Below are 24,795 nucleotides of genomic sequence, written 5' to 3'. Positions count from 1 at the left end.
ATGTCATTGTAAATAATAATTTGTTCTTAACTGACTTGTCCAGTTAAATAAAGGTTCCATAACACATTATCTGTGTCTGAAATGGCACTTTATTCCCTCCATACTGAACTACTTTCGACAAGGGGCCTGTTCAAAACACTACGTTTTTTATTTATTTTACCTTTATTTTACTAGGCAAGTCAGTTAAGAACAAATTCTTATTTTCAATGACGGCCTAGGAACCTTCCGGTTACTAGTCCAATGCTCTAACCACTAGGATACCCTGCCGTCCTATTCCGTAGTGGACTAAGGAATGGGGTTCCATTTCAGTGCTTCTCAACTCTGTTCCTCAGGTACTCAGCTGTTGATAAGTTGCATCCGGTGTGCGGCTGGACAGAATATGTGCAGCGTTGAGGATACTCCAGGATTGTTGTTGAGGATAAATGTATTTTTAGCCTGGGGGGGAAATTTGACATAAATTACTCAAATGACCTCGAAAATATACACAACTAGAATTATACTGCTAATTGTGATGTTCTAACAGAGTGAACTAACGCTTTATTGACCTGGGTGATGCAGAGCTTCTTCACAGACGAAGACATGAGCATCCTGAAGAAATTCAAGCTGTACGTGGAGGACAACTGGAACAAGTGTGACATGGTGGCCATCTCACTCTTCGTTATCGGTGTGTCCTGCAGGTGAGCAGAGTCCTTCCTCTCTTGCATCCAGTTTCCCTCTTGCAACCAACAAAGTTACATCTATATGCAGATGATACATTTTTTCCCATTCCTCCTTGCAAAACAGCTCGAGCTCAGTGAGGTTGGATGGAGAGCATTTGTGAACAGCAGTTTTCAGTTCTTTCCACAGATTCTCTATTGGATTCAGGTCTGGACTTTGACTTGGCCATTCTAACACCTGGATATGTTTATTTTTGAACCATTTCATTGTAGATTTTGCTTTATGTTTTGGATCATTGTCTTGTTGGAAGACAAATCTCCGTCCCAGTCTCAGGTCTTTTGCAGACTCCATCAGGTTCTCTTCCAGAATGGTCCTGTATTTGGCTCCATCCATCTTCCCATCAATTTTAACCATCTTCCCTGTCCCTGCTGAAGAAAAGCAGGCCCAAACCATGATGCTGCCACCACCATGTTTGACAGTGGGGATGGTTTGGTCAGGGTGATGAGCTGTGTTGCTTTTACGCCAAACATAACGTTTTGCATTGTTGCCAAAAAGTTAAATTTTGGTTTCATCTGACCAGAGCACCTTCTTCCACATGTTTGGTGTGTCTCCCAGGTGGCTTATGGCAAACTTTAAACAACACTTTTTATGGATATCTTTAAGAAATGGCTTTCTTCTTGCCACTCTTCCATAAAGGCCAGATTTGTGCAATATACGACTGATTGTTGTCCTATGGACAGAGTCTCCCACCTCAGCTGTAGATCTCTGCAGTTAATCCAGAGTGATCATGGGCCTCTTGGCTGCATCTCTGATCAGTCTTCTCCTTGTATGAGCTGAAAGTTTAGAGGGACGGCCAGGTCTTGGTAGATTTGCAGTGGTCTGATACTCCTTCCATTTCTATATTATCGCTTGCACAGTGCTCCTTGGGATGTTTAAAGCTTGGGAAATCTTTTTGTATCCAAATCCGGCTTTAAACTTCTTCACAACAGTATCTCGGACCTGCCTGGTGTGTTCCTTGTTCTTCATGATGCTCTCTGCGCTTTTAACGGACCTCTGAGACTATCACAGTGCAGGTGCATTTATACGGAGACTCGATTACACACAGGTGGATTGTATTTATCATCATTAGTCATTTAGGTCAACATTGGATCATTCAGAGATCCTCACTGAACTTCTGGAGAGAGTTTGCTGCACTTGAAAGTAAAGGGGCTGAATAATTTTGCACGCCCAATTTTTCAGTTTTTGATTTGTTAAAAAAGTTAGAAATATCCAATAAATGTCGTTCCACTTCATGATTGTGTTCCACTTGTTGTTGATTCTTCACAAAAAAATACAGTTTTATATCTTTATGTTTGAAGCCTGAAATGTGGCAAAAGGTCGCAAAGTTCAAGGGGGCCGAATACTTTCGCAAGGCACTGTATATGCACAGAAAGATACATTTGTATGTGTTCATCTACAAAGCCCTTTTGGGTAAACTCCCTCTTTACCTCTGTAGTCTGGTCTCCTTCACCACCAGTAGTTACCATACCCAGTCTGTTAGGAGGTTGCTACTTAAAGTTCCCAGGACATTCACAGTATTAGGCAAGACTGCCTTCTCTTCTTCTGCACCAGACACATGGAATAATCTACAATCCCTGCTTCATCTGGAAATGTTAGTACCACTGAATGGAATCATCTACAATCCCTGCTTCATCTGGATATGTTAGTACCACTGAATGGAATCATCTACAATCCCTGCTTCATCTGGAAATGTTAGTACCACTGAATGGAATCATCTACAATCCCTGCTTCATCTGGAAATGTTAGTACCACTGAATGGAATCATCTACAATCCCTGCTGTTCCACATCGATGGAACAGTAGTGGAGAGGGTAGCAAGTTTTAAGTTCCTCGGCATACACATCTCAGACAAACTGAATTGGTCCACTCACACAGACAGCGTCGTGAAGAAGGCGCAGCAGCGCCTTCAACCTCAGGAGGCTGAAGAAATTTGGCTTGTCACCAAAAGCACTCACAAACTTCTACAGATGCACAATCGAGAGCATCCTGGCGGGCTGTATCACCGCCTGGTACGGCAACTGCTCCGCCCTCAACCGTAAGGCTCTCCAGAGGGTAGTGAGGTCTGCACAACGCATCACCGGGTGAAAACTACCTGCCCTCCAGGACACCTACACCACCCGATGTTACAGGAAGGCCATAAAGATCATCAAGGACATCAACCACCCGAGCCACTGCCTGTTCACCCCGCTATCATCCAGAAGGAGAGGTCAGTACAGGTGCATCAAAGCTGGGACCGAGAGACTGAAAAACAGCTTCTATCTCAAGGCCATCAGACTGTTAAACAGCCACCACTAACATTGAGTGGCTGCTGCCAACACACTGACATTGACACTGACCCAACTCCAGCCACTTTAATAATGGGAATTGATGGGGAATGATGTAAATATATCACTAGCCACTTTAAACAATGCTACCTTATATAATGTTACTTACCCTACATTATTCATCTCATATGCATACGTATATACTGTACTCTATATCATCGACTGCATCCATATGTAATACATGTATCACTAGCCACTTTAACTATGCCACTTTGTTTACTTTGTCTACATACTCATCTCATATGTATATACTCGATACCATCTACTGTATGCTGCCCTGTACCATCACTCATTCATATATCCTTATGTACATATTCTTTATCCCCTTACACTGTGTATAAGACAGTAGTTTTGGAATTGTTAGTTAGATTACTTGTTGGTTATTACTGCATTGTCGGAACTAGAAGCACAAGCATTTCGCTACACTCGCATTAACATCTGCTAACCATGTGTATGTGACAAATAAAATTTGATTTGATTTGATTTTTGCTTCATCTGGAAATGTTAGTACCACTGAATGGAATCATCTACAATCCCTGCTTCATCTAGATATGTTAGTGCCACTGAATGGAATCATCTACAATCCCTGCTTCATCTGGATATGTTAGTACCACTGAATGGAATCATCTACAATCCCTGCTTCATCTGGAAATGTTAGTACCACTGAATGGAATCATCTACAATCCCTGCTTCATCTGGAAATGTTAGTACCACTGAATGGAATCATCTACAATCCCTGCTGTTCCACATCGATGGAACAGTAGTGGAGAGGGTAGCAAGTTTTAAGTTCCTCGGCATACACATCTCAGACAAACTGAATTGGTCCACTCACACAGACAGCGTCGTGAAGAAGGCGCAGCAGCGCCTCTTCAACCTCAGGAGGCTGAAGAAATTTGGCTTGTCACCAAAAGCACTCACAAACTTCTACAGATGCACAATCGAGAGCATCCTGGCGGGCTGTATCACCGCCTGGTACGGCAACTGCTCCGCCCTCAACCGTAAGGCTCTCCAGAGGGTAGTGAGGTCTGCACAACGCATCACCGGGTGAAAACTACCTGCCCTCCAGGACACCTACACCACCCGATGTTACAGGAAGGCCATAAAGATCATCAAGGACATCAACCACCCGAGCCACTGCCTGTTCACCCCGCTATCATCCAGAAGGAGAGGTCAGTACAGGTGCATCAAAGCTGGGACCGAGAGACTGAAAAACAGCTTCTATCTCAAGGCCATCAGACTGTTAAACAGCCACCACTAACATTGAGTGGCTGCTGCCAACACACTGACATTGACACTGACCCAACTCCAGCCACTTTAATAATGGGAATTGATGGGGAATGATGTAAATATATCACTAGCCACTTTAAACAATGCTACCTTATATAATGTTACTTACCCTACATTATTCATCTCATATGCATACGTATATACTGTACTCTATATCATCGACTGCATCCATATGTAATACATGTATCACTAGCCACTTTAACTATGCCACTTTGTTTACTTTGTCTACATACTCATCTCATATGTATATACTCGATACCATCTACTGTATGCTGCCCTGTACCATCACTCATTCATATATCCTTATGTACATATTCTTTATCCCCTTACACTGTGTATAAGACAGTAGTTTTGGAATTGTTAGTTAGATTACTTGTTGGTTATTACTGCATTGTCGGAACTAGAAGCACAAGCATTTCGCTACACTCGCATTAACATCTGCTAACCATGTGTATGTGACAAATAAAATTTGATTTGATTTGATTTTTGCTTCATCTGGAAATGTTAGTACCACTGAATGGAATCATCTACAATCCCTGCTTCATCTAGATATGTTAGTGCCACTGAATGGAATCATCTACAATCCCTGCTTCATCTAGATATGTTAGTACCACTGAATGGAATCATCTACAATCCCTGCTTCATCTAGATATGTTAGTACCACTGAATGGAATCATCTACAATCCCTGCTTCATCTGGAAATGTTAGTGCCACTGAATGGAATCATCTACAATCCCTGCTTCATCTAGATATGTTAGTGCCACTGAATGGAATCATCTACAATCCCTGCTTCATCTAGATATGTTAGTACCACTGAATGGAATCATCTACAATCCCTGATTCATCTAGATATGTTAGTACCACTGAATGGAATCATCTACAATCCCTGCTTCATCTGGAAATGTTAGTGCCACTGAATGGAATCATCTACAATCCCTGCTTCATCTAGATATGTTAGTACTACTGAATGGATTTAAAATATTGATGGGAGACTTATGGAGGAAATGTTTGTTTTTTTAGGCTGGATCATGTTGTTGTATTGTTGTATGTTTAAATGATGTAATGTATTGATCGTTGTATGTTTAAATGATGTAATGTATTGATCGTTGTATGTTTAAATGATGTAATGTATTGATCGTTGTGTGTTTAAATGATGTAATGTATTGATCGTTGTGTGTTTAAATGATGTAATGTATTGATCGTTGTATGTTTAAATGATGTAATGTATTGATCGTTGTATGTTTAAATGATGTAATGTATTGATCGTTGTGTGTTTAAATGATGTAATGTATTGATCGTTGTGTGTTTAAATGATGTAATGTATTGATCGTTGTATGTTTAAATGATGTAATGTATTGATCGTTGCTGCCTTTTTGGCCAGGTCTCCCTTGAGAAAGAGACTCTGGGTCTCAATGGGCTTTTCCTGGTTAAATACATTTAAAAAATACAAATATACAGGTGTAGGATCTTAATTTGACGCAAGAGTCAAATAACCCTGCAGCAGGAGGATTTGATTTTTTTTTTAAGTGATGATTTCTAACAATAAATTAATTTTGACAGGCTACAGTAGGTAGGGTATATGATAGACTACAGTAGGTAGGGTATATGATAGACTATAGTAGGCTATAGTTGTGGTGTGATATCTAGTGATAGAAAGAGATCTGCTGATTTTCAGTACATTTACTGTGTGAAGTGACATTGGTAGTGACATTAACTCCGTACAGCTGGGGTATTCAAATCTGACCCTACGAGGCCCGGGACTACTGCTGCTTTGGTCGTCTACCTGATAATTCATTGTATCCACCTGGTGTCCCAGGTCTTAATCCGTTCCTGATTAGGGGGAGGAGAATTTTAAACAATGTACAAAAATCTGTGGAACTGGCTTCGAGGTCCAGATTAGAATTTAAGGGTCCTAGTTGAATACAGGTCTAATATAGGATGTAATTCTGACAGGATGATGAAAGACACATATGAGGCGGGACGAACGGTTCTGGCGCTGGACTTCATGGTGTTCACACTGCGTCTCATCCACATCTTCGCCATCCACAAGCAGCTGGGGCCCAAGATCATCATCGTGGAGAGGATGGTAACGTAGAGAACTGTTTAGAAGACAAACATGTATGACAAATGTACCAGGTTTATGACCCAGAAATACAACGTAGCCCCACTAAAACACATTTTGAAAACTTTGATGTATTTGTGTATCAGGGTTGAGGTCAGTTCCATTTCAGTTCCAGTCAATTCAGAAAGTAAACCAAAAATGTTTTTTTAAACAAACATTTGTCATTGATTATTATTATTTTCCAATGTATTTGTAATTCCAGTGTACTTCCTGAATTGACTGTAATTGACCACAACCCTGTTGTGTATAAATGGAATTGTGGTTCTAAGCGTACTTTATAACCTGATACATTTGTAGTGTCAGGGGAGGATTACAGGTGATGTTTGTACTCTGTTCTTCCTGACAGATGAAGGATGTGTTCTTCTTCCTGTTCTTCCTGAGTGTGTGGCTCATAGCGTACGGCGTGGCTACTCAGGCCCTTCTCCACCCCAACGACCCGCGCCTAGACTGGGTGTTTCGCAGGGTCCTGTATCGACCCTACCTGCACATCTTTGGCCAGATCCCATTGGAGGAGATTGACGGTGAGATAGAATGTTTTCTGTTTTTCTAGCAATGCCTCTGCTCTGTTATAGTCATGTACATGTAGTTCACATGTAGTTCACATGTAGGTCAGTTTACATGTAGTTTACATGTTGTTCAGTTTACATGTAGTTCACATGTAGTTCACATGTAGGTCAGTTTACATGTAGTTCACATGTTGTTCAGTTTACATGTAGTTCACATGTAGGTCAGTTTACATGTAGTTCACATGTTTTTCAGTTTACATGTAGTTTACATGTTGTTCAGTTTACATGTAGTTTACATGTAGGTCAGTTTACATGTAGTTCACATGTAGGTCAGTTTACATGTAGTTCACATGTAGGTCAGTTTACATGTAGTTTACATGTTTTTCAGTTTACATGTAGTTTACATGTTGTTCAGTTTACATGTAGTTTACATGTAGGTCAGTTTACATGTAGTTCACGTGTACGTCAGTTTACATGTAGTTCACATGTAGGTCAGTTTACATGTAGTTCACATGTAGTTCACATGTAGGTCAGTTTACATGTAGTTTACATGTTTTTCAGTTTACATGTAGTTTACATGTTGTTCAGTTTACATGTAGTTTACATGTAGGTCAGTTTACATGTAGTTCACATGTACGTCAGTTTACATGTAGTTCACATGTAGGTCAGTTTACATGTAGTTCACATGTAGGTCAGTTTACATGTAGTTCACATGTATGTCAGTTTACATGTAGTTCACATGTAGGTCAGTTTACATGTAGTTCACATGTAGGTCAGTTTACATGTAGTTCACATGTATGTCAGTTTACATGTAGTTCACATGTAGGTCAGTTTACATGTAGTTCACATGTAGGTCAGTTCACATGTAGGTCAGTTTACATGTAGTTCACATGTAGGTCAGTTTACATGTAGTTCACATGTAGGTCAGTTCACATGTAGGTCAGTTCACATGTAGGTCAGTTCACATGTAGTTCACATGTAGGTCAGTTCACATGTAGGTCTGTTCACATGTAGGTCAGTTTACATGTAGTTCACATGTAGGTCAGTTCACATGTAGGTCAGTTCACATGTAGGTCAGTTCACATGTAGGTCAGTTTACATGTAGTTCACATGTAGGTCAGTTCACATGTAGGTCAGTTCACATGTAGGTCAGTTTAAATGTAGTTCACATGTAGGTCAGTTTACATGTAGTTCACATGTAGGTCAGTTTACATGTAGTTCACATGTAGGTCAGTTCACATGTAGGTCAGTTTACATGCAGTTCACATGTAGGTCAGTTTACATGTAGTTCACATGTAGGTCAGTTTACATGTAGTTCACATGTAGGTCAGTTCACATGTAGGTCAGTTTACATGTAGTTCACATGTAGGTCAGTTTACAAGTAGTTCACATGTAGGTCAGTTTACATGTAGTTTACATGTTGTTCAGTTTACATGTAGTTCACATGTAGGTCAGTTTACATGTAGTTCACATGTAGGTCAGTTTACATGTAGTTCACATGTAGGTCAGTTCACATGTAGGTCAGTTTACATGTAGTTCACATGTAGGTCAGTTTACATGTAGTTTACATGTTGTTCAGTTTACATGTAGTTTACATGTTGTTCAGTTTACATGCAGTTCACATGTAGGTCAGTTTACATGTAGTTCACATGTAGGTCAGTTTACATGTAGTTCACATGTAGGTCAGTTCACATGTAGGTCAGTTTACATGTAGTTCACATGTAGGTCAGTTTACAAGTAGTTCACATGTAGGTCAGTTTACATGTAGTTTACATGTTGTTCAGTTTACATGTAGTTTACATGTTGTTCAGTTTACATGTAGTTCACATGTAGGTCAGTTTACATGTAGTTTACATGCTTTTCAGTTTACATGTAGTTTACATGTTGTTCAGTTTACATGTAGTTTACATGTAGGTCAGTTTACATGTAGTTCACATGTATGTCAGTTTACATGTAGTTCACATGTAGGTCAGTTTACATGTAGTTCACATGTAGGTCAGTTTACATGTAGTTCACATGTATGTCAGTTTACATGTAGTTCACATGTAGGTCAGTTTACATGTAGTTCACATGTAGGTCAGTTCACATGTAGGTCAGTTTACATGTAGTTCACATGTAGGTCAGTTTACATGTAGTTCACATGTAGGTCAGTTCACATGTAGGTCAGTTCACATGTAGGTCAGTTCACATGTAGTTCACATGTAGGTCAGTTCACATGTAGGTCAGTTCACATGTAGGTCAGTTTACATGTAGTTCACATGTAGGTCAGTTCACATGTAGGTCAGTTCACATGTAGGTCAGTTCACATGTAGGTTAGTTTACATGTAGTTCACATGTAGGTCAGTTCACATGTAGGTCAGTTCACATGTAGGTCAGTTTACATGTAGTTCACATGTAGGTCAGTTTACATGTAGTTCACATGTAGATCAGTTTACATGTAGTTCACATGTAGGTCAGTTCACATGTAGGTCAGTTTACATGTAGTTCACATGTAGGTCAGTTTACATGTAGTTCACATGTGGTCAGTTTACATGGAGTCAGTTTACATGTAGTCAGTTTACACTTAGTTTACACTTAGTTTACATGTAGTCAGTTTACATGTAGTTTACACTTAGTTTACATGTAGTCAGTTTACATGTAGTTTACACTTAGTTTACATGTAGTCAGTTTACATGTAGTTTACACTTAGTTTACATGTAGTCAGTTTACATGTAGTTTTCATGTTGTTCAGTTTACATGTAGTTTACACTTAGTTTACATGTGGTCAGTTTACACTTAGTTTACACTTAGTTTACATGTGGTCAGTTTACACTTCGTTTACACTTAGTTTACATGTAGTCAGTTTACATGTAGTTTACACTTAGTTTACATGTAGTCAGTTTACATGTAGTTTACACTTAGTTTACATGTAGTCAGTTTACATGTAGTTTACACTTAGTTTACATGTAGTCAGTTTACATGTAGTTTACACTTAGTTTACATGTAGTCAGTTTACATGTAGTTTTCATGTAGTTCAGTTTACATGTAGTTTACACTTAGTTTACATGTGGTCAGTTTACACTTAGTTTACACTTAGTTTACATGTGGTCAGTTTACACTTCGTTTACACTTAGTTTACATGTAGTCAGTTTACATGTAGTTTACACTTAGTTTACATGTAGTCAGTTTACATGTAGTTTTCATGTAGTTCAGTTTACATGTAGTTTACACTTAGTTTACATGTAGTCAGTTTACATGTAGTTTACACTTAGTTTACATGTAGTCAGTTTATATGTAGTTTTCATGTAGTTCAGTTTACATGTAGTTTACACTTAGTTTACATGTAGTCAGTTTACATGTAGTTTACACTTAGTTTACATGTAGTCAGTTTACATGTAGTTTACACTTAGTTTACATGTAGTCAGTTTATATGTAGTTTTCATGTAGTTCAGTTTACATGTAGTTTACACTTAGTTTACATGTAGTCAGTTTACATGTAGTTTACACTTAGTTTACATGTAGTCAGTTTATATGTAGTTTTCATGTAGTTCAGTTTACATGTAGTTTACACTTAGTTTACATGTAGTTTACACTTAGTTTACACTTAGTTTACATGTAGTCAGTTTACATGTAGTTTACACTTAGTTTACATGTAGTCAGTTTATATGTAGTTTTCATGTAGTTCAGTTTACATGTAGTTTACACTTAGTTTACATGTAGTCAGTTTACATGTAGTTTACACTTAGTTTACATGTAGTCAGTTTATATGTAGTTTTCATGTAGTTCAGTTTACATGTAGTTTACACTTAGTTTACATGTAGTCAGTTTACATGTAGTTTACACTTAGTTTACATGTAGTCAGTTTACATGTAGTTTACACTTAGTTTACATGTAGTCAGTTTATATGTAGTTTTCATGTAGTTCAGTTTACATGTAGTTTACACTTAGTTTACATGTAGTCAGTTTACATGTAGTTTACACTTAGTTTACATGTAGTCAGTTTATATGTAGTTTTCATGTAGTTCAGTTTACATGTAGTTTACACTTAGTTTACATGTAGTCAGTTTACACTTAGTTTACACTTAGTTTACATGTAGTCAGTTTACACTTAGTTTACACTTAGTTTACATGTAGTCAGTTTACATGTAGTTTACACTTAGTTTACATGTAGTCAGTTTACATGTAGTTTACACTTAGTTTACATGTAGTCAGTTTATATGTAGTTTTCATGTAGTTCAGTTTACATGTAGTTTACACTTAGTTTACATGTAGTCAGTTTACATGTAGTTTACACTTAGTTTACATGTAGTCAGTTTACATGTAGTTTACACTTAGTTTACATGTAGTCAGTTTATATGTAGTTTTCATGTAGTTCAGTTTACATGTAGTTTACACTTAGTTTACATGTAGTCAGTTTACATGTAGTTTACACTTAGTTTACATGTAGTCAGTTTATATGTAGTTTTCATGTAGTTCAGTTTACATGTAGTTTACACTTAGTTTACATGTAGTCAGTTTACACTTAGTTTACACTTAGTTTACATGTAGTCAGTTTACACTTAGTTTACACTTAGTTTACATGTAGTCAGTTTACATGTAGTTTTCATGTTGTTCAGTTTCCTTCAGTGGTACATCTTGTTGTCATTCACTACATATCTTGAATTGTTAAGGAATATAAGAGCATTTGTATAAACACAGTATTTCAGCATGCTTGACCACACTGCTGGGGCACTGCTCAGCGGGCGACCTCAGCGGGCGACCTCAGGGGGCGACATCAGGGGGCGACCTCAGCGGGCGACCTCAGGGGGCGACCTCAGCGGGCGACCTCAGGGGGCGACATCAGGGGGCGACCTCAGCGGGCGACCTCATGGGGCGACCTTAGGGGGCGACCTCAGCGGGCGACCTCAGCGGGCGACCTCAGGGGGCGACCTCAGGGGGCGACCTCAGGGGGCGACCTCAGCGGGCGACCTCAGGGGGCGACCTCAGTGGGCGACCTCAGGGGGCGACCTCAGGAGGCGACCTCAGGGGGCGACCTCAGCGGGCGACCTCAGGGGGCGACCTCAGCGGGCGACCTCAGGGGGTGACCTCAGGGGGCAACCTCAGGGGGCGACCTCAGCGGGCGACCTCAGGGGGCGACCTCAGCGGGCGACCTCAGGGGGCGACCTCAGCGGGCGACCTGCATCTGTGTTACGCAGTGCATTTTCTTGTTCTTAAAGGCAAATATCTGTGAACAACCGATAGTGAAGAACTATCTAATGTTATCTTCCCAGTGGCACGGATGCCCGAGACCAACTGTACCACGGTGATAGAGGAGATCATCATGGGAACTCTGCCCCCTTGTCCCAACATCTACGCCAACTGGCTGGTCATCCTACTGCTGGTCATCTTCTTACTGGTTACCAACGTTCTGCTGCTCAACCTCCTCATCGCCATGTTCAGGTCAGACTCAGCGCACACGCTACTCTGCAGCTCAGTTGGTAGAACATGGGGCTTGACGACTACAGGACAGTGGGTTCAATTCTCAGGAAACCACCCGTATGTAAAATGAAAACATCTACGAAATGGCAAATATGTACAAGGTCAGACTTAACACACACACGTGTTAGTTACTCAGCCCACAGTCATCACCCAGGAAATAATAGTTTACTCTGATGAGGGAGACTCCAAAAACATGTCCCAATTCAGGGCCCAATTCAATGATCATGTGCTGCAAGAACAAATCAAATCAAATGTATTTATATAGCCCTTCGTACATCAGCTAATATCTCAAAGTGCTGTACAGAAACCCAGCCTAAAACCCCAAACAGCAAGCAATACAGAGCTTTTAATGGTCGACAGGAAGAGTCTGGCCTGAACTGTGACTGTCTCACACAACCATCTGATAGGATTATTATTAATAATAATAATGATTAAGGTGGTATATATCACAGACATACACAATTCAACTGTCTCTCTACCTTTTGGATTACTACAGAAAAAAGATCAATACTTACTCACATGTATCTCATTGATAGGTGAGAATTGTCTGTTAATTGAATGATTCGAATATTCCGCCCTGAAACAGATAATTGTATGGAATTGATTAGAATGTATGAAATCATAATCAATAAATGTGTAGTTACATTTACATTTAAGTCATTTAGCAGACGCTCTTATCCAGAGCGACTTACAAATTGGTGCATTCACCTTACATCCAGTAGAACAGTCACTTTACAAGTGTAGTCAGGATTACGGTAAAACAATATGGCTTTATGGTATTTAAAACACAGACTGTCTGAGCTCGGTGCCGACCTGACTAGAGATTTGGGAGAGAACGGGGAGTACGTCTCAAGGACAAGGTCACGATCTCTGTCGGCTGGGTAGTGAGACAGACAGTGTGTGCGGAGCAGGACATGTGTGTGTGTGTATGGTTGTGTGTATGGTTGTGTGTGTGTGTGGGCGTGAGAAGTCAGTATAAAATGAATTGATTTGTATTCTTGACTTTAGAACGTTCCCTTGAATAAACCTTTTGACTATTTTAGCTGGGCCTCCGTCTGTTTCATTCAACCAGGATCTTACACATTCTGGTTTGCAGACTGAGTAACATAATTACATTGGGTGATGTACCTGGAGAACATAATTCTCCTAACACTCATGCAGTGTGTTCTCGCTGTGATCTTTCCTCGACCTGCGTGCCTACAGCTACACATTCCAGGTGGTGCAGGGCAACACAGACATCTTCTGGAAGTTCCAGAGGTACAACCTGATCGTGGAGTACCACAGCCGGCCTGCCTTGGCCCCGCCCTTCATCATCATCAGTCACTGTTCCCAGCTCCTCCTCAGCCTGGTCAAGAGTCCTGAGCCCAAATTGGAGCAACTAGGTAAGGCCAGAAACATACGTATTTTACATCGCATACATACGGACATGTATAGTTATATAGGTACATAATTACACACAGGCATTCACACATACATACACAGTACATCTATAGTTATATAGGTACGTAATTACACACAGGCATTCACACATTCATACACAGTACATCTATAGTTATATAGGTACATAATTACACACAGGCATTCACACATTCATACACAGTACATGTATAGTTATATAGGTACATAATTACACACAGGCATTCACACATTCATACACAGTACATGTATAGTTATATAGGTACATAATTACACACAGGCATTCACACATACATACACAGTACATCTATAGTTATATAGGTACATAATTACACACAGGCATTCACACATTCATACACAGTACATGTATAGTTATATAGGTACATAATTACACACAGGCATTCACACATTCATACACAGTACATGTATAGTTATATAGGTACATAATTACACACAGGCATTCACACATTCATACACAGTACATGTATAGTTATATAGGTACATAATTACACACAGGCATTCACACATTCATACACAGTACATGTATAGTTATATAGGTACATAATTACACACAGGCATTCACACATTCATACACAGTACATGTATAGTTATATAGGTACATAATTACACACAGGCATTCACACATTCATACACAGTACATGTATAGTTATATAGGTACATAATTACACACAGGCATTCACACATTCATACACAGTACATGTATAGTTATATAGGTACATAATTACACACAGGCATTCACACATTCATACACAGTACATGTATAGTTATATAGGTACGTAATTACACACAGGCATTCACACATTCATACACAGTACATGTATAGTTATATAGGTACGTAATTACACACAGGCATTCACACATACATACACAGTACATCTATAGTTATATAGGTACATAATTACACACAGGCATTCACACATTCATACACAGTACATGTATAGTTATATAGGTACGTAATTACACACAGGCATTCACACATTCATACACAGTACATGTGTTTGTATACCTTGTCGGTTGCAGCAGCCCTACTGCACATCGTAGTGTGAATATACACAATGCAATTCAGTTTAATATGAAACATAACACACATGGACAGTATAGGTCCTTACACCGTGGTGTTGGTGCTAGTATATAGATACTAACAGAGTGGTGTTGGTGCTAGTATATAGATACTAACAGAGTGGTGTTGGTGCTAGTATATAGATACTAACAGAGTGGTGTTGGTGCTAGTATATAGATACTAACAGAGTGGTGTTGGTGCTAGTATATAGATACTAACAGAGTGGTGTTGGTGCTAGTATATAGATACTAACAGAGTGGTGTTGGTGATGGTATATGGATACGAACAGAGTGGTGTTGGTGCTAGTATATAGATACTAACAGAGTGGTGTTGGTGCTAGTATATAGATACTAACAGAGTGGTGTTGGTGCTAGTATATAGATACTAACAGAGTGGTGTTGGTGCTAGTATATAGATACTAACAGGGTGGTGTTGGTGCTAGTATATAGATACTAACAGGGTGGTGTTGGTGCTAGTATATAGATACTAACAGAGTGGTGTTGGTGCTAGTATATAGATACTAACAGAGTGGTGTTGGTGCTAGTATATAGATACTAACAGAGTGGTGTTGGTGCTAGTATATAGATACTAACAGAGTGGTGTTGGTGCTAGTATATAGATACTAACAGAGTGGTGTTGGTGCTAGTATATAGATACTAACAGAGTGGTGTTGGTGCTAGTATATAGATACTAACAGGGTGGTGTTGGTGCTAGTATATAGATACTAACAGGGTGGTGTTGGTGCTAGTATATAGATACTAACAGAGTGGTGTTGGTGCTAGTATATAGATACTAACAGAGTGGTGTTGGTGCTAGTATATAGATACTAACAGAGTGGTGTTGGTGCTAGTATATAGATACTAACAGAGTGGTGTTGGTGCTAGTATATAGATACTAACAGGCTGGTGTTGGTGCTAGTATATAGATACTAACAGAGTGGTGTTGGTGCTAGTATATAGATACTAACAGGGTGGTGTTGGTGCTAGTATATAGATACTAACAGGGTGGTGTTGGTGCTAGTATATAGATACTAACAGAGTGGTGTTGGTGCTAGTATATAGATACTAACAGAGTGGTGTAGGTGCTAGTATATAGATACTAACAGAGTGGTGTTGGTGCTAGTATATAGATACTAACAGAGTGGTGTTGGTGCTAGTATATAGATACTAACAGAGTGGTGTTGGTGCTAGTATATAGATACTAACAGAGTGGTGTTGGTGCTAGTATATAGATACTAACAGAGTGGTGTTGGTGCTAGTATATAGATACTAACAGAGTGGTGTTGGTGCTAGTATATAGATACTAACAGAGTGGTGTTGGTGCTAGTACATAGATACTAACAGAGTGGTGTTGGTGATAGTACATAGATACTAACAGAGTGGTGTTGGTGCTAGTATATAGATACTAACAGAGTGGTGTTGGTGCTAGTACATAGATACTAACAGAGTGGTGTTGGTGCTAGTATATAGATACTAACAGAGTGGTGTTGGTGCTAGTACATAGATACTAACAGAGTGGTGTTGGTGATAGTATATAGATACTAACAGAGTGGTGTTGGTGCTAGTACATAGATACTAACAGAGTGGTGTTGGTGCTAGTATATAGATACTAACAGAGTGGTGTTGGTGCTAGTATATAGATACTAACATAGTGGTGTTGGTGATAGTACATAGATACTAACAGAGTGGTGTTGGTGCTAGTACAAAAATACTAACAGAGTGGTGTAGGTGCTAGTATATAGATACTAACAGAGTGGTGTTGGTGATAGTATATAGATACTAACAGAGTGGTGTTGGTGCTAGTATATAGATACTAACAGAGTGGTGTAGGTGCTAGTATATAGATACTAACAGAGTGGTGTTGGTGATAGTATATAGATACTAACAGAGTGGTGTTGGTGATAGTATATAGATACTAACAGAGTGGTGTAGGTGCTAGTACATAGATACTAACAGAGTGGTGTAGGTGCTAGTATACAGTATAGATACTAACAGAGTGGTGTAGGTGCTAGTATACAGTATAGATACTTACAGAGTGGTGTAGGTGCTAGTATATAGATACTAACAGAGTGGTGTAGGTGCTAGTATACAGTATAGATACTTACAGAGTGGTGTAGGTGCTAGTATATAGATACTAACAGAGTGGTGTAGGTGCTAGTATATAGATACTAACAGAGTGGTGTAGGTGCTAGTATACAGTATAGATACTTACAGAGTGGTATTGATGATAGTATATAAATGCTTACAGAGTGGTGTTGGTGTTGTGTGTTCAGAGAGGGAGCTGCCTGCAGGTCTGGACCAGAGGTTGATGACCTGGGAGACAGTACAGAAGGAGAACTATCTGGCCAAACTGGAACGGCAGCATCTGGAGAGCAGTGAGGAGAGACTGAAGAGCACCTCTTCCAAGTAACTCTTTGACAATGCTTTGTTTTGTAAATGGTATTGATCCATTTCCACCACGTTGTGTGTGCTGTATATTTGTAATTCTTATGAACTACCTTTAATATGTTATCATATATGTCTTTGATATTCATTGTGTTTTTCAAATGTTTTTCTTTGTGACAAAAGGGTTCAGAGCTTATTGAAGATTGTTGGAGGATTCAAGGAGCAAGAGAAGCGAATGTCATCCATGGAAGCTCAGGTACAAAAATAGAGAGACATTGATTTATTATGCCTGGCATATTGGAACCAATAGAGTAGTCCCAAAAGTGGAAACTCGGCCGGACAACACTAGTGATGGTACATGTGTGTGTATTATCAAAGGTGTGTAAAAGGTTTGCCTCTGTCTGTCCCACCCCCAGGTGAAGTACTGTGGGGAGGTGCTGTCCTGGATCGCTGAGTGCTTTTCCCAGAGTACACTCAAGTGTGAGAGAGAGGCCCCCAGAGTTCCATGTGAGTGATGATGCTAATGATGATGCTAGTGATGATGCTAGTGATGATGATCATGATGATGCTAGTGATGATGCTAGTAATTATGCTAGTCATGATACTAGTGATGATGCTAGTGATTATGCTAGTGATGATACTAGTGATGATACTATTGATGATACTAGTGATTATGCTAGTGATGATGCTAGTGATGATACTATTGATGATACTAGTGATTATGCTAGTGATGATGCTAGCGATCATGATCATGATAGTGATGATACTAGTGATGATGCTATTGATGATGCTAGTGTCGTGTCTTTGGCTATGCCAGATTAATTGCTAAGACATGCTATTCTATAAAATAATTTCTCCGTAATTAATATCACCTGATTGAGCTAATCATGTAAATGTAGTTAACTAGAGAGTCAGGCACCACAAAATAATATTTATAGAGTTGTTATCTTCCGAATAAACTCTTAAAGATCGAGTAATATTTTTCCTCAATAGCAGTCAATATCAATCGTCATCTTACTTCAGTCTCATAATCTGAAAGTTGTAAATTCTTGGTTATCTGCAAGAACCCTGGCTAACAATTTGAATCAGCAATACAAAATTGGGTTTAATTATTTATTTACTAAATACCTAACCAATCACACAGAACTACATATACAAATAATTAATTATACCTGGATAATTATTTACGTCATAAAGGAAAACGTCCCTAGCGGGTCGGAACAGATATGATAGCTTGTAACACAAAGGAAAGGGGGCTGGGTTGAGTGAAAGAGCGGGAAGACAGGAACAAAGGCGAAACTGTATTTACAATAGCATAGCATCTTATGCATTCTAAATTACTGCCCATTTGGAAATGGAAAATGCAATAAATATTTACTCTGAGCTGTGCTTCAGTAGGTTGGTGGTAGATGGAAGACCTTGTTGCCAAACCGAGTCCTCTGTCCTTTGAAGAATGTCTCTGGTAGTCACTTGGATAAGTTGTAGTAACATCGTTGTGTGGTAGATGGGATACTCTGTCTGTTCATTCCTAACCTGCGTTTGCAGCTGCGGTCGCTAACTCAACGGCTAGGAGGTATCAATTCTGTCGTGAATAAGAGTTCAAAGTTCATACCATTCTCAACCAAAGCTCATGCTGATGTTGGCTTCGTTCTGTAGTTTTATCTGAACCATTCTGACATAGGATCGTCATCCTACCTCATTGAAACAGGAAGTTATGTTGTCGTCAAGGCTTTATATAGGAAGGGAGAGGAGGGTGTGTTTGAAAAGTTTTATAGCCCTTGTCCCTTCACAGGGGAGGCCCACTGATTGAGCAGCCCTATCTTATGAAAATCCAAATCTCACATTTTAGAAGCTAAAATCACATTTCCTCCCATCATAAATAATTTCATATTCAAACATTTAAATTAAACAACAATTCCATGTGAATCTGATAACTCTGATGCCTAGACTTTCCACTGTAGAGTTTGTCATCTTATCATTGATGAGAATGTCTCAGATGACAACCGAACTGACATCATATTCATTAAGTACCCCTGCATATGTTCAATTGTTCGGATTACCAGAATATAGTTTATTTCCCCCCACATTCTAACGTTCCCAGAATCTCTATGTTAACCAAGTTTTTTTTAAATGCAACCTCAGTAGGTTAGAGAGAGGAAAAAGGGGGGAAGAGGTATTTATGACTGTCATAAACCTAACCCCCAGGCCAACGTCATGACACTAGTGATGATCCTAGTGAGGATACTAGTAATGATGCTAGGGATGATACTAGTGATGATGCTAGTGAGGATACTAGTAATGATAATAGTGATGATACTAGTGATGATGCTAGTGATGATACTAGTAAAATGCTAGTGATGGTGATCATGATGATACTAGTGATGGTGCTAATGATGGTACTAGTGATGATGCTAGTGATGATGATACTAGTGATGATGCTAGAGATGCTACTAGTAATGATTCTAGTGATGATACTAGTGATGCCACTAGTGATGATGATAGTTTTGATACTAGTGATGATACTCGTGGTGATGTAGGGATGCTACTAGTGATGATACTAGTGATGATCATGATCATACTAGAGGTTTTTTACAACAATATACCGTAGATGATAGTGGTGATGTAGGGATGCTACTAGTGATGATACTAGTGATGATGTAGTGATGATACTTATGATGATAGTGGTGATGTAGGGATGCTACTAGTGATGATGTAGTGATGATACTAGTGATGCCACTAGTGATGATGTAGTTTTGATACTAGTGATGATACTCGTGGTGATGTAGGGATGCTACTAGTGATGATCATGATCATACTAGAGGCTTTTTACAACAATATACCGTAGATGATAGTGGTGATGTAGGGATGATACTCGTGGTGATGTAGGGATGCTACTAGTGATGATGTAGGGATGATACTAGTGATGATGTAGGGATGATACTCATGGTGATGTAGGGATGATACTAGTGATGATGTAGGGATGATACTCGTGGTGATGTAGGGATGATACTAGTGATGATGTAGGGATGATACTCGTGGTGATAGTGGTGATGTAGGGATGATACTAGTGATGATACTAGTGATGATCATGAGCATACTAGAGGCTTTTTTACAACAATATACCGTAGATGATAGTGGTGATGTAGGGATGCTACTAGTGATGATACTAGTAATGATCATGATCATACTAGAGGTTTTTTACAACAATATACCGTAGATGCTAGTGGTTACAATGACTGGTGATAAAGTCAATTCATAGTATAGAAGGTGTGAACTTGTGATTTGTTGCTGTTGTTAACCTAGTGGTTATACGTGATTTGCAGGTATGAAGCATTGTTGACAAAGTGGGTGTGTGTTCTGGGTGGGTTGTACAGAGAGGAACTGTCTGTTTAAAGCAGCATAGTCTAAATGTCAATCTTTCTTATAGCTGTCAAGGCTACTGGTGTCACAGCTGTGAAGGCCGGCGCTTCCAGAGATCCCCCCCAGAATGTGTCAGACAAGGAGGTCGAGCCAGAGAGGAGAGAGGCTAAACTAGGCCCCTCAGGATACGGAGCCAACAAGAGGTTTCCTTACATCGACCAATAACATCCACATCAAAAGTAGTGTTTTTGGAATGTGAATCCCAGCCTGGAAATCGAAGCACTAATTTTCTAAATGTTTTTAGTTTTCTAGTTGAGACATATGACTGAATTTGAATCCCAAGTGCCTTATTAAAATGAACAGCCTTGATCCAAATGTGTCTGACTGTGATTTGTGATGTACCCATGTTTCTACTCAAGAGTGGCACCACCAAATTATTAACATTAACACATTAACAAATATCTCAGTACCAATAATCATTTACAAGTGACAAATACAATTTCATTTGGATTTATTGTGAAGACCCTTTGCAACCACTTATTTAAAGGAGACAAAGGAACGGATGCTTTTTTCTTCTCTAGAAAAACCATATATTTTCCCCCAATAATTGTTCTTTTTTTAACGTTTATTCATTTATTTTTTTACCCCTTTTTCTCCCCAATTTTGTGGTGTCCAATTGTTTAGTAGCTATTATCTTGTCTCATCGCTACAACTCCCGTATGGGCTCGGGAGAGACGAAGGTTGAAAGTCATGCGTCCTCCGATACACAACCCAACCAAGCCGCACTGCTTCTTAACACAGCACAAAGCCAGCCACACCAATGTGTCGGAGGAAACACTGTGCACCTGGCAACCATATATAGCCATGTTAGTTTCTACTTCCTGTATATAGCCATGTTAGTTTCTACTTCCTGTATATAGCCATGTTAGTTTCTACCTCCTGTATATAGCCATGTTAGTTTCTACTTCCTGTATATAGCCATGTTAGTTTCTACTTCCTGTATATAGCCATGTTAGTTTCTACTTCCTGTATATTGCCATGTTAGTTTCTACTTCCTGTATATAGCCATGTTAGTTTCTACTTCCTGTATATAGCCATGTTAGTTTCTACTTCCTGTATATAGCCATGTTAGTTTCTACTTCCTGTATATAGCCATGTTAGTTTTTACTTCCTGTATATAGCCATGTTAGTTTCTACTTCCTGTATTTAGCCATGTTAGTTTCTACTTCCTGTATTTAGCCATGTTAGTTTCTACTTCCTGTATATAGCCATGTTAGTTTCTACTTCATGTATTTAGCCATGTTAGTTTCTACTTCCTGTATATAGCCATGTTAGTTTCTACTTCCTGTATTTAGCCATGTTAGTTTCTACTTCCTGTATATAGCCATGTTAGTTTCTACTTCCTGTATATAGCCATGTTAGTTTCTACTCCCTGTATATTGCCATGTTAGTTTCTACTTCCTGTATATAGCCATGTTAGTTTCTACTTCCTGTATATAGCCATGTTAGTTTCTACTTCCTGTATATAGCCATGTTAGTTTTTACTTCCTGTATATAGCCATGTTAGTTTCTACTTCCTGTATTTAGCCATGTTAGTTTCTACTTCCTGTATATAGCCATGTTAGTTTCTACTTCATGTATTTAGCCATGTTAGTTTCTACTTCCTGTATATAGCCATGTTAGTTTCTACTTCCTGTATTTAGCCATGTTAGTTTCTACTTCCTGTATATAGCCATGTTAGTTTCTACTTCCTGTATATAGCCATGTTAGTTTCTACTTCCTGTATTTAGTCATGTTAGTTTCTACTTCCTGTATATAGCCATGTTTTTTCTACTTCCTGTATATAGCCATGTTATTGTTTTCTCATTATTGTTATTCGTTATTCACCGTATATTTATTCCTCATGTTGCTATCTTTAATTCTGCAGTGTTGGTAAAGGACCAGTCAGGAAGCATTTCACTCTTAGTCTACATCTGTTGTTTACAAAGCATGTGACAAATACATTTTTATTTGGTCAGTACGAATCTCGTTTGCTAGATTTATTTATTTAACTTGGCAAGTCAGTTAAGAACAAATTCTTATTTACAATGACGGCCAACCAAAAGGCCTCCTGTGGTGACGGGTGCTGTGATTAAAAATACTAAATATAGAACAAAACAAACATGACAAGAGAGACAACACTACATAAGACAACAACAGCACGGCAGCAACACATAACACAGCACAGTAGCAACACAATATGACAACACAGCATGGTATCAACACAATATGACAACACAGCACGGCAGCAACACATAACACAGCACAGTAGCAACACAATATGACAACAACAGCACGGCAGCAACACATAACACAGCACAGTAGCAACACAATATGACAACACAGCACGGCAGCAACACATAACACAGCACAGTAGCAACACAATATGACAACACAGCATGGTAGCAACACAATATGACAACACAGCATGGTAGCAACACAAATTGACAACATGGTAGCAACACAACATGGTAGCAACACAACATGGCAGCATCACAACATGGCAGCATCACAACACATGATACAAACATTATTGGGCACAGACAAGAAGGAAGAGACAACCATACATCACGCAAGTGTCCATGTTGTTGGACATTCATTCCTTCTCAGAGAAAGCCACCCATAGATCCTGCTACAGCCTAACATACTTCAAGCAGGACAACATACAGGACCTTCAGGAAGTATTCACACCCCGTGACTTTTTCCACATTTTGTTGTCTTACAGCCTGAATTTAAAATGGATTCAAATGAGATTTTTTTGTCACTGGCCTTCACACAATAATGTCAAAGTGGGATTACATACAAGATACATGCGTCGTTCCTAACTGAGCTGCTGCAGAGGAAGGAAACCACTCAGGGATTTCACCATGAGGCCAAAGGTGACTTTAAAACAGTTACAGAGTTTAATGGCTGTGATAGGAGAACACTGAGGATGGATCAACAACATCGTAGATACTCCACAATACTAACCTAAATGACAGAGTTTAATGGCTGTGATAGGAGAACACTGAGGATGGATCAACAACATCGTAGATACTCCACAATACTAACCTAAATGACAGAGTTTAATGGCTGTGATAGGAGAACACTGAGGATGGATCAACAACATCGTAGATACTCCACAATACTAACCTAAATGACAGAGTTTAATGGCTGTGGTAGGAGAACACTGAGGATGGATCAACAACATTGTAGATACACCACAATACTAACCTAAATGACAGAGTTTAATGGCTGTGATAGGAGAACACTGAGGATGGATCAACAACATTGTAGATACTCCACAATACTAACCTAAATGACAGAGTTTAATGGCTGTGGTAGGAGAACACTGAGGATGGATCAACAACATTGTAGATACACCACAATACTAACCTAAATGACAGAGTTTAATGGCTGTGATAGGAGAAAACTGAGGATGGATCAACAACATTGTAGATACACCACAATACTAACCTAAATGACAGAGTTTAATGGCTGTGATAGGAGAAAACTGAGGATGGATCAACAACATTGTAGATACACCACAATACTAACCTAAATGACAGAGTGAAAAGAAGGAAGCCTGTACAGAATATAAAAATATTCCAAAACATGCATCCTGTTTGCAACACGGCACTAATGTCATACTGCAACATGTGGCAAAGCAAAACAACACAGTAAGGCATATATGTCCACACAAATATATTCAACTTATTCCACAAGAAACTATCAAAAGTCCAGTGGGATTGAACGTATGAGAGGAAGTCATCCATTCTGGTGAGTGAGGATGTCTCCATAGCTCCATAGCCTCATCAGCTATCCATCAACATGATTTAGCTTTCAGCCTTTTTGCAGATGTCTTCAATACTATTGTGGATAATCATGCTCCCTTCAAAAACATGAAGGGTTAAAGGTAGATGGAATGCCTGGTACACTCCAGAATGATCAGAAGTCATTTATAAAAGAGACAATGCTTGGGTCAAGACCAGGAACACAGGCTCAGGCCCGGCAAGCTTTAAGCAACTGAGGAACTATTGTGCAAGACAAATCAGCAAGGCTAAATGGAATTATGTAACTGCTCTTTGGGATTGTAATGGGAACCCGGGTATATTCTGAAAAAC

The 24,795-nt window shown here is 39.2% G+C and overlaps 1 protein-coding gene across 1 annotated transcript in view; it reads left to right on the top strand.

The window, feature by feature from the left end:
* Positions 1-21,022, top strand: part of LOC124027862 (transient receptor potential cation channel subfamily M member 5-like) — a 30,141-nt gene extending 9,119 nt beyond the window's left edge. The window contains exons 6-14 of the mRNA XM_046340111.1: positions 559-677; positions 6,281-6,413; positions 6,796-6,970; positions 12,205-12,373; positions 13,616-13,794; positions 17,182-17,314; positions 17,477-17,549; positions 17,710-17,800; positions 20,721-21,022. Of these exons, the coding sequence (XP_046196067.1) occupies positions 559-677; positions 6,281-6,413; positions 6,796-6,970; positions 12,205-12,373; positions 13,616-13,794; positions 17,182-17,314; positions 17,477-17,549; positions 17,710-17,800; positions 20,721-20,878 (1,230 nt within the window). The 3' untranslated portion in view covers positions 20,879-21,022. The remainder of the gene's footprint in view (positions 1-558; positions 678-6,280; positions 6,414-6,795; positions 6,971-12,204; positions 12,374-13,615; positions 13,795-17,181; positions 17,315-17,476; positions 17,550-17,709; positions 17,801-20,720) is intronic.
* Positions 21,023-24,795: the final 3,773 nt, after the last annotated feature.

This window comes from Oncorhynchus gorbuscha, unplaced genomic scaffold (genome assembly GCF_021184085.1).
Source record: "Oncorhynchus gorbuscha isolate QuinsamMale2020 ecotype Even-year unplaced genomic scaffold, OgorEven_v1.0 Un_scaffold_3549, whole genome shotgun sequence".
NCBI classification, from domain to species: domain Eukaryota; kingdom Metazoa; phylum Chordata; class Actinopteri; order Salmoniformes; family Salmonidae; genus Oncorhynchus; species Oncorhynchus gorbuscha.
This window is presented reverse-complemented; position numbering and strand designations above follow the sequence as displayed.